The 11235-nt window shown below is 43.3% G+C and overlaps 1 protein-coding gene across 7 annotated transcripts in view; it reads right to left on the bottom strand.

The window, feature by feature from the left end:
• Positions 1–10631, bottom strand: part of SMARCAL1 (SWI/SNF related, matrix associated, actin dependent regulator of chromatin, subfamily a like 1) — a 44526-nt gene extending 33895 nt beyond the window's left edge. For 2 of the 7 annotated variants that reach the window (XR_003398782.1, XM_026852490.1), the window contains exons 1-5: positions 10549–10631; positions 8621–9582; positions 7909–7959; positions 5041–5301; positions 3854–3904 (exon numbers count right to left, since the gene is read on the bottom strand). Coding sequence is in view for 6 of the 7 variants with exons in the window: in XM_026852490.1 (XP_026708291.1) it covers positions 3854–3904; positions 5041–5301; positions 7909–7959; positions 8621–9494 (1237 nt within the window). In the remaining variant the exon portion in view is untranslated. Of the gene's footprint in view, positions 1–3853; positions 3905–5040; positions 5302–7908; positions 7960–8620; positions 9583–10284; positions 10451–10548 lie in introns of those variants that run through there. The other 5 variants (XM_026852496.1, XM_026852494.1, XM_026852493.1 and 2 more) reach the window with 5 other exon arrangements.
• Between the last annotated feature and the right edge of the window lie 604 nt (positions 10632–11235).

The following is an 11235-nucleotide window of genomic DNA, read 5'->3' on the forward strand; positions in this document are numbered from 1 at the left end:
ATAAAAAACGGGGGGGGGGGTGTGGTGGTGGTGTTGATTGACAGCTGGCTGAACAGGAGCCAGCAGTGTGCCCAGGTGGCCAAGAAGGCCAATGGCATCCTGGCTTGTGTCAGCAATAATGTGGCCAGCAGGGACAGGGGAGGGATCTGACCCCCGTACTCGGCACTGGTGAGGCCGCACCTCGATTCCTGGGTTCAGTTTTGGGCCCCTCACTACAAAAAGGACACTGAATGACTTGAGCGTGTCCAGAGAAGGGCAACAGAGCTGGTGCAGGGTCTGGAGCACAGGTCGTATGAGGAGCAGCTGAGGGAACTGGGGGTGTTTAGTCTGGAGAAGAGGAGGCCGGGGGAGACCTCATCACCCTCTACAGCTACCTGAAAGGAGGGTGCAGGGACCTGGGGATAAGTCTCTTTAACCAAGTAACAAGTGATAGGACAAGAGGGAATGGCCTCAAGATGTGCCAGGGAAGGTTTAGACTAGGTATTAGGAAGCATTTCTTTGCAGAATGGGTTGTTAGGTTTTGGAATGGGCTGCCCAGGGAGGTGGTGGAGTGAGTCCCCATCCCTGGAGGCGTTTAAGAGTGCATTGACATAGTGTTGAAGGATATGGTGTAGCTGGGAACTGTCAATGTTAGGTTAATGGTTGGACTGGATGATCTTCAAGGTCTTTTCCAACCTAGACAATTCTATGATTCTGTAACATCCATTCCCTACTCAGCTGGTGTCCACTGCTGTTCTCCTGGACAGAAGTAGCTTGCAGGCCAGAACCAGCCATAGGCAACCATGAGTCCCTCACCACTACTGTTGTTTCACCCATGAAGCCTCTCAACTTTATCTGCCACAAAACCCCAGGTGAACTAAAAGGGATCCCCAGCCTCCATCAAAGATCTTGGAGCCTTTATCTTTTCAACGCATGCATCACAACAAGCAAATCCAGGGCAATTCTCCTCCTAGACAACCCTATTTCAGTCTCCTCCAGCAGCTTCTCTATCCCATTCCAGAAAGATAAAAGCATTTCTTTTCAATCCAACAATAAATTTCTATGAAAAAAAACCCAACCAAACAAAAACAGTTTAAAACATACAGTGAGCTGGGGCCAGGAAAGCATGTTTAATAATCAATCTTTGACCACTGACTGAGAAACAAAAGACACCTCTACACTAGGGACACAAATGCATGTGCACAGACCCTTTATTGCAGGAAGCAACTTTTTTTTTTAATTTAGTGGTTTATTTGTATATGAAGTCAGGAAGACATAAACCAACTCTGTTTGCAAAAATAACTGAAATAAGAACTCACTAGACCAGCAGTAAATGCACCTCCAGAATTCAGTAAGGTATTTTTATTTCAGTTCTCTCCAAGAGGAAAGCAGCAGGATGGACCCCTGCCATATGAAAAGGGAAAGCAATTCCAAGAAATATACATATGAAAAGATTTCCATTTGTGGTTGGGCAATGACCAAACTTTTTAAACTCTCCAGTTTATACTTCTTCAATAGCAGGAACTCTCTCCACCCGAAGTACAGCACAAGCTTGTTATTACACTCACAGACTGAGCTATGTGTTAGCATAATTGCTACAATTTGCTCACTGATAATTCTGTTGCTATTGTTCTGTACATGAGCTGGGAGAGTGATTAAGATGTATCTGCCACCAGCATGATTCATCCAACAGACATTTTTTACTGAAGTGACCTTTATATAAAGATGACTGAGCAACTAGGCAAAGAGACATTAACCTCTACAAACAGTTCCCAGCTAACAGATATCTCTACTGGAAATGGCAACCAGCCTTTAATTTTTTTTTTTTTTTTTTTATTTTGACGAAGGTAAATGAACAGGCACAAAGCAAATGCCATTCTTCAAAAAGGCACATGCTAGAAGCCTCAAATGCCCTCACAAATTACACCTTAGAAGAAGATTTATGGAGATTTTTTCTGCTTTTCTCAAATCTGTGGGATTCTGAATACTTCATGCAATGTACAGAACTGCCAGCCAGCATGGCCGAGAGTGACAGACTGGGAGATCATGTGTTTGCTCAGACTGTCTAGCATGTGCTACAGGATCCGGCCCTTTGCACATGCAAAAGGCCCTTTCAGCAAATTGTGAGAGATCATCAGCTCTCACTGAAATCAGGGCCTGTCAGCATCCCAGTTCTAGAGTTTCATAATAGTCTCCACCAAGACACACACTTGTTTTCAAGATCTGGCGTTCCTACAAGGCTCCACCATGTGGCTTTCAGCCCTACAACCACTACTAATGTTATTAAGACATGCATCATAGGAGCATGCAGATACTCAATTATTAAACATCCTTTGGTATCCCAGGGAAGCAGGAGCCCATGCTGGAGAAAAAAAACCTACTAGAGCAACAGCATTTCAGCTCTGAAACACTCAAGTCACGCTTTCTAAGGATGTGTGTAAAGCACCTTGCTTATTATCTTTCTGAAGCTTATCCCAATCAAATTCCACTGCCACAAGTACCAAGGCAAACACAGAAGGCAGACTGGGATGATAAATAATTATTATAATACTTAGGACTTGCTTAATGTTATTCATCTCAAAGCACTCTATAAACTTAACTAAACATAAAAAGCTAAGCAGCCAACGTGCTAGGAACACGCTGTTGACACTGGATTATTCTGCAAAGTGGCATCCATTTAAAAAAACAAAATAAAACCAACCAACACACAAGAAACCAGCTATTCACTTCAGTGCAGTGAGAGACCCAGTTTCACCAGCATTACACATATGCATAAAGACAGGAGTCTACTGGTCAACATGTACCAAGAAATGAACACTGTAGCAACGCTACGTGCTTTGAATCCACTTGCAAGGGAAAATATGATGCTCTCAAAAAGATTTTTTTGCTAAACTTTCTTTTAAGCATCCATCAACCAGCAGTGAAGCATTTCAGTAGAGAATGAAATTCTGTATCAAGCAGAATGCCTCTGCTTCAAGCAGATCTGATCAAGAGAAACAAGCAGCTCATCTTGTTTGCCTCAAAATCAACTCAGCTGTGGAAGCAACCTGAATTCTAACCTGCCTGGTACATCAATTAAATACTTAACAGTTGTGTGCTGCCTGCAAAGCCATTATTACCAGCAGTAACATAGGAGGCTGAACAAAATCAGCTAGGCAGCACCCAGACCATAACTGTGGATGAATTGGTTGCTGCAGAAATCATCAGTAGACTTGAAAACTTAGTGCTCTGACCTGAAAAAAAGTATTTGCTGGGTGTGAAATGAAATGGCACAACACCATGCACGCTACTTAAAGAACTGGAAGTAAAACAGCCTGATACGTGTTTGTTTTCTAAGCAACGGGTAGCTGTGACAGTTTATGAATCGATTTATACACAAAAGGGAGCAAGGCGGACTGGTGCTGAGGATAAGGGGAGCACAGGTTAAAAGAGTCAATAAGGCATAGTATCTGTAAGGACAGGAAGACTTGGCAGCCACCATGCCAACCTCTTCAAATTTAAGAAGTAAGAACACAGGAATTCATTTTCCTGAAACTCCTTAGTTCTAGAAGTGCTGCTGTACCTAAGCAATAAATAACTTTGTGACAGTAAATACATCCGTGTACTCCAAGAAATGGCACAGAAATTCAGTGCTGATTCTGACAAAACAGAGCCACCCTCCTGATGGGCCTCTAAAAGACTGCCATGAATAACACAACTTATAGAAGTTTTGAGTCTGGGCAGTTTAAATGTCTGACAAAACAGGAAGACATTTGCTCTGCAGTTCATTAGCGATTTATCACCCCAGACTGAAAAAGCTTGGTCCAAGAAATGAAGTCAGAATTCATCTGTATCCCCAGAAAACAGCCCTAGCCAAGAAAACACAGCTACTCACTCAGTTTGGGATAGTCCTCCAGTAGGAAGCTCCACTTTCTGGTGTTCATATCTGCAATAGTTAAAACAAAAAATGTCATAAGTCTCTTCTTTAAAAGACAGTACTCTGTCCCTAAGAACATGGCTATCCATCCATATTCTCTGTATTTCAGAACTGCTTTAAAAGAATTCTTAACAGAGGAGAACTGATTGCTGGACAAGTTAAGCAAACAATCTGAAGACGACTTAAAAACATGAGAACACATCTGGAAGTGGTGGTATCACTGGGGCAAGACTGTAATGAAGCCCCCTGCCCAAGGATTCTGGCAACCACTTTTTTCACTGCAAGAATGGATAAAAATGTGCATGAAGGTTCCTATTTGTTAACCAACAAACTCTGACTTCAGTCAGTAACACAATCACTTTCAGCTGTACCTCTGCACCCTATGGACAATGCGCTCAGGACTGTACAGAGGAAATACACCAATTCATCAATACCCAAAGTGTAACATGAATGCCAAACTTGTCTGGCAGATTTATCCAGAGGTAGCACCTGCCTACAACTTCCACGGAAGACAGAGTGAATTCAGTCAGCTGAAGATGCAAAAAACAGGAGTTCCAGGATTTGTTCCCCATGCTCACTGACCTGCTGTGATACTGTGCAGGTCATCTCATTGCTCTGTGTCTCATTTCCCACATTACAAGTGGAAAAACCTGATACTTACCATTGAAATATGAATGCCAACATAAAAAGTGCTGCCCTATAGTTCCACTTGTCTCAAAAATATCAGTAAAGCTGCTGGTAAACTCAATCTGCTCAGGCAGTTGCAGCCATTATACACCACAGTAAAGCAGGATGTCCAATTGCATTTAATAATACAGACAAGAACTTATGCATCATCGTTGTACTGCTGGCAAATTATTAGCACACCCCATCTCAATGGTAAACATAATCATACTGAGTCCTGAAATAGCACTTTGGCTAACAGACTCAGAAGAGGCCATGTTCTGGCACCGAGTAAAGTGCAGGACACAGATACAGCACTATACCAGAACTAGAGGAGCTCTCAAAATCTTCACCAAAACACATCCTCTCATGCTTTTTCAGAAGGATGTACTCTCACAGTCTCTCCCCTCTAAATCACTCATAGCACTCCAAGAGCAGCTCCAACAACATTTAGAATAAGGCAGAAACAACCAAAGACTCACCATAATTTCTGGAATCCATCTGTTTGAACACTCCAATCACTTCTGAAGAATACCCAATATCAACCTCAAACCGCAAGCGAGAGATTAGCATGCATTTCCCTTTGACAAGGGCTGAAGGTTTCTTCCAGGTCTTACACATCTTCAAGAGCGATTTCACATCAACCGTACTGCCAATGAAATGAGAGCCTGATGTCAGGCCACCTGCATTTTCTCCCTCCAGTGGTGCCACAACTACTGACGAAAGTTGATTTACTGCTTCCACTAGAGAGAAAAGCAAGAAATACAGAGAAAAGAATTAGTAACAAAGAACACAGATAAGCTAAAGATGACAGGATAATTTGGGAAGAGAAGGACAAGAGGATGACAAACCAACCAATCACCTTCAAGTTTAAAAAGAGTGATAATTCCTTGCCTTCACTCACAGGGACAAAGAATAGAGTGTGGGCCTGGAGGAGCAGGTTGGCGGGATTTTCCATAAAGAATACAGCAGGGGCATGTGACAGTAGGTGAACAAGGTCCTGTCCAGCATTGTCACTGCATTAGGCTCCCTCTCTGTCATGAATCACAAAACGTGGCTCACTAAGACAGGACAAGCAATCCGCAGAACCACATACTACAGGAAATTGCACACAGCCATACAGCATTTTCACAAAGTTGCAGGGACAGGTGCATGGTGATCAATACGTGCCTGAAAAGATGGGAAGGTGCTTCTGCAAACAGCAAAGGAGAAAGATCTAAAAATATCTAACTTCTGCCTCGTGTCAATGTCTGACATGCAATCTCATCTAGGAGGAATGCTGTATATTCACAATACTGTAGGAAGGATATCAGTAAGGAATCTAGTCCAAACCCCAAGTCTCCTTTGTTACAATTTAAGTCCAACAACCCTTCATTCTACTGTGTTTTACAGATTGACTTGTACTTCCCCCAGCCATCTGCACTCCTCTCTTACTAATCACTATCAACCACCTCTGTCATGATGCCAGGGCATGGGGAGAGAACTTTACAGCTGTTAGCCTGGGACCACAGATATCCACACTAATAAACGTTCCACTTTTCCCTGTGTCTCTCTGCCAATCTGTACCCTTATGTTGTCTTTATTATTATAGCTGAACTGTGACAGCTAAGGAACGATTTTTTCCTGTATTTTTACAGCACCAAAACAGTGAAGGTCATCCCCCAGACTCCAAATCAGATACCAGAGTAACACAAAGATTCATGAACATCTCCAGAGTCCATTAGACTAGAGAACCACTAAGCAGTCTGCCTCCATGTATTTGAAGAGAGGCAACTTCCCCTATCTGGCAGCTGCTTAGAGTAAATCCATTCCTTTGAGAACTGAGCTGCACATCATGATCCTCTCTGCTTCTTTTTAAATAATACAGCTTACAAAACTTTCAAAATTTAAGTTCAGTTGTTAAAATTGGAAAAGTGAAAAAGAAATAAATTCAAACACTTTCTTCCTAATCAGTTAATAAATAAACCGTGTGGATTTCATCCAATTTTATTTTAAAACAAGTGACTTCCAGAAAAAAAAAACACAAAACCACAAGAATTTGAGATTCTACTCCAAAGAAGTTTAAGAGCATCAAGTAATTTTTAAAGTAGAGGACTAGGAAACCACCAGTTTAGATTTTCTCCCCCCAATACATGAAGCAAAAGATTTTAAATGCTAGTTTCAGCATTACATAGTTAAGATTTCACCTCTACAACTAGTACTGAAAGAAACTGGAAAAAAACAGCATATTTTACTCTTATTTCACCACCTATTTCTCAGCTTGACTGGATGTTTATAGTACAAAGAAAGAAATGTAATACAAGACAACATTATTCAGAAGAACAAAATTAACAGTGGACGGTTTTAAAATAATAGTTTTTACATTTACAAGACTTCAAACAAAGGTCTTTTAAGTCAGTTCCATTTCTCAGAGTATTTTTTCCCCTGATATCATTGCCCAATGTTGATCATATATTGTCTTCACTTATCAACAGGAACCTTCCACAGAGAACTCAAATATTTGATAGCTTTAAGGAAAAAAGCCCGATTTCTAAAAACCATCCTCTTCATTTGCAAGCTCCTTGGTGCAGAGACTCTGCTCTCATCTGTACCTGAAACACTTCAAGCAAACCAGCAGCATTTGAATTATAAATGTGTGGCAACCCACATGGGAAGCTAAAATACCAGCACTCAACTGTGGGTTTTTCAAAGTGCTCAACATAGGCCTAATTCTGTTCCCACTGAAATCAATAGTGATTTATCACTTGCTTCAATACAATGTGCTTCTCAAAAGCTTACCTGAAGTGTTTGCCTCTACCAACTCTCAATCTTTCCAGAATAAAATGACAGGAGAGGAAAAAAAGATAAAACCATCCTTGTTATGTCAAAAAAAGCCATTTTAAGTCTCACTCAAAAGCCCTAGAGAATCACCCTTTTTCCCTTTTCCAACACTCAAAATTAATATGAAAAAAATGTAAGAAAAAGAAAAGAGCTGTTTAAAAAGTAAATATATGAACAAAGCAAGAAATTAAGCATTAGTTGGTGGAACACCCTCAGTTCTCAATACAGATTCATATGAAGTACCTACACAGCACATATGTTCCTATTATCAGGCTTGTCGGTTGGTGAAAAATTCAGCAATGGCAAAAAAGGTTAAACCTATGCTTGGTATTAGAGTACACGAAAAATAATCAACTACGAAGTGTCAAAAATATGTTATGATCTAGATGCCTAAAAGATTGGCATTATGTTTGAATAGCACCACTTTTACTACTTCAGACAGTAACAAAGCTAAATAATAATTATGGAAGGTGGGGGAAGGGGGTCAAGATTTGGATTCTTTTTTATCATTGAACAAGCCATTTACTTACTGAAACTGCTGTAATCTTCCAGGCTGAAATTCCATTTTTTCATAGCAGGATCTAAAATAGGGCAGAATGTTAATCATTTGGGGTAGAAAAAAAAGTGGTGGTGTGAAACATTCATGCGAGCTAAGAAAGAATTCAATCTACTCGTGCAAACTTTTTGACACACATCTGAAAAGCAGTACCCTCAAGTTTACAGCTACATGACACCAAAAAAGCCATAGGGCATATCAATACTAAGACAAGAAGAATGCAGCTGGCATTCATAGGGAGCAGCAACACCCGGGTGAAAGAAAAGTAGAATATCACAAATAAAGGCAGGGAGAAAAGATCAAAAGCAAATCAAAAGGTGGAGATTCCCCTGCTCTCAGTAACCCAGTTAACATAATCAGCTCATCAACTCTGAACTACAGTTAAGTGACCCATTTTCCCATACCAATTCACTCCCAAAAGACCCTGACCAGCTGCCATGCTAAACTTCTTAGAGCACTGTTCATAAAGCAGAGCTTCTGATTTCTTGGCTAAATCCAAGCTCAAGCTATTCATGCCGAGAATGTCTTTCCAATTTCAGCTGTCTTTATTTTTCCAGCCCCCCATTAATACCACATATGCCACCCCAGCAATAGCTGCACTACTAAAAGGATATAGCAACCACAGTTCTAGCAGATGCTGACAATTCAATATAAAACAGAGATAACAGCAAACAATCAATTCTTACCATAGCTTTTGCTTGGTATCTTCTTAAATAGAGCAATAAGTTCAGCATTATACCCTATTTTCACCTGGAATCGGTCTTCCCCGTATTTCACACATTCTCCTTTTGTAACACTATTTGCTTTCTTGCAAGAGGCAGCTTCAAAGGTAGAGCCTGCACCAGCAGAGTTGGTCAACTTCTGCATCCTACCACTGGCCTGAGAGGTACCACCTCCCTCTTCTCTTTCTGTTGGTATGCTTGTGTTTATCAGCATTTTTGAGTCACTCGGGGTGGCACTGCTTGATGGTGAAACATATTTTATGGCAGATTTGTTCTGACTTTGTAAATCTTTACTACCGCCAGGGTGCCCGTTATCAATTAATCTAGGATGAGATGGTTCTGCGGGGTTTTTGAAAGCTGGGTAGCATTTGGCCGGCTGGAATGTACCAAGATTAATTAAAGCTTGTTGTCCATGTTCCTGACCACCAGCATTCATGTAATGTTTATGGGAATAACTCAGAGAATTTGGGGTTGTTGTAGGGAACTGCTTAATGTCACTTGCTTGTTCCGAGTCCTCTGAACAATTCTTTTGTTGCTCTCCATGTGAGCCAGCCATCTGTTGGTTTGCAGTGTAATGATTATAATCTTTCTGAAGATAGCTCTTCTGCTCCACAGGACTGTTTGGATTCTGTTGATGCTGCTGGGTAATGAACCTGACATGACTGTATTCTTCCTTCAAGTTTCCCCAACTGCCTCGACTCTGTTCTTTCACCTGAGGTCCAGCAATCACCACCTGCCCACTTCTCTGGGCTGCTAGCTTCTCTGCTCTCCTAGCCAAAGCCTTCTGGCGGTTCTCTTCAATTCTTCTCTTTTGTTCCTCTGTAAGGCCTGACGACATCTTCCACAATTGAAACAATAAATCTGAATCAAAACTGCATCAGGAATCAATCAGAGGCACCTGCTTCTTTAGAGGAATGGAGGCCACGCTACAAAAAAAAAAAAAAACAAAAAACAGCAAAGAGAGAAAAAAATTCAACCGTTCCCCCCAAAAATGCTTATTGTATTGATAACTCAGTATTATTAATGACTGAGTATTACTGCAACCGATCCTACACAAAAACACAGAGCTGTCGGGCCAGTGTAAAGCCATGAGCCATTATCAGCAGACAGATGCTGACAACCAATGCTGGGGCTTTGCATGCCAGCCCTACATAGATAAAACATATGGAAAGAAAAGAAAACCCCTCTTCTACAACAGTTTTAAGCACTCTTCTCTGCAAGTCCCAGCAGAACCGATAAAGCAGCAAAGCACAGGGACACCCTGCACTGCAGAGCCAGCCGTGCAAAGGCAAATGCAGGCAAAGCAATACATCTCTGCACAGTCTTATGTGGAAGTTTTTCGTATTTCTGGTACCTAACAGCAAAGATGGTACAACACCCCATCTTTCATGATCACCTTCAGTTCTTGGGCATCTCGCAGCATGTAGGAGATATGTACTGAACCCCAAACGGCAGAGTCAGATCCTGCCTTGAGAAAGGCCCACTTGCAGGTCAAGGACCTTCTGATAAAAGAAGAGGCCCACAAGGACCTGGCTCCCACCACACCTCCCAAGAGCTGGTCTCCGTCCATCTACTTCCTGCCTCATGCCCCACGGCCTGCCCGCCTCGTCCGGCACTCAGAGACCTACTTTCCTCACCATCCCGTAAGAAATTAAGCTCACTCCTTGACCCGCTCCTCTCCCAGGCACCAGGCTCCCCATTTCCACAGAGGTTCCGGCCCCCATCCCGCAGGCTGGGGTCTCCCGCCATCCTCCGGGACCACCCACCACCCCAGCGGAGCCCAGGGCTGCAGGCCGCCGTTCCTCCCGGACCTCCAGGGACTCCACTACAGTCCGCCCTGGGCTCAGCCCCGGCCCAGTCTCTTTCCCCCCGCCACCGATCCGCACACCCACCGTCCAGCAGAGGCTCCTTACGCCGCGGCGAGGCGCGCAGCCGCGCAGACTACAACTCCCAGCAGCCCCCGCGCCACGCCCGGCGGCGCCAAACGCCCTGCAGCGCCCAGCATGCCGGGAAGGAGAAAAGGCGCGCGGGGCGCTCGGTACGCTGGGAAATGTAGTTTTCCCCTCACGACGCCATCTTAGGGGCGCTGAGAGCTGCGCGTGTTGCCGCCGGAGTCGGGGAATTGGAGGCTGCCTCCGCCACCCTCTTGCCGGGGCTCGGCTCAGACCCACATACGAGGTGCGGGGACCTTGTCTAGTGTTGCCCCTGGCAGCACCCAGTGCTGCACGGCAGGGGCAGGGCTCCCTTACTGGTTGCCTCTGGTGTGTGTGGCTTTTAAATGGATGACTATGAGCAGGGAATAAAAAGTGGAGGTAATGCATAAGAAAGGGTGAAAATACTGTTGTAAGCAGTGAGGTGGGAATCCGCCCCAGGGTGTTAAGAGCAGTGACTGACGGTGCAAATTTCTGTAATATTTGGAAAGTGGTGGAGGTGAGGAGGTGCCCTTGGCAACTGGAGGAGGGCAGAAGTCCCTACAAGAAGGGCCAAAAGAGAACCCAGAAAACTACAGGCCCATTAGTCTTACTCCAGTCCCTGGGAAAGTAATAGAGCAAGTCTTCCTAGAAACTATCAAAAATCAA

The sequence above is a fragment of the Athene cunicularia genome (genome assembly GCF_003259725.1).
Source record: "Athene cunicularia isolate RWA chromosome 7 unlocalized genomic scaffold, athCun1 chr7_part1, whole genome shotgun sequence".
Taxonomy (NCBI): domain Eukaryota; kingdom Metazoa; phylum Chordata; class Aves; order Strigiformes; family Strigidae; genus Athene; species Athene cunicularia.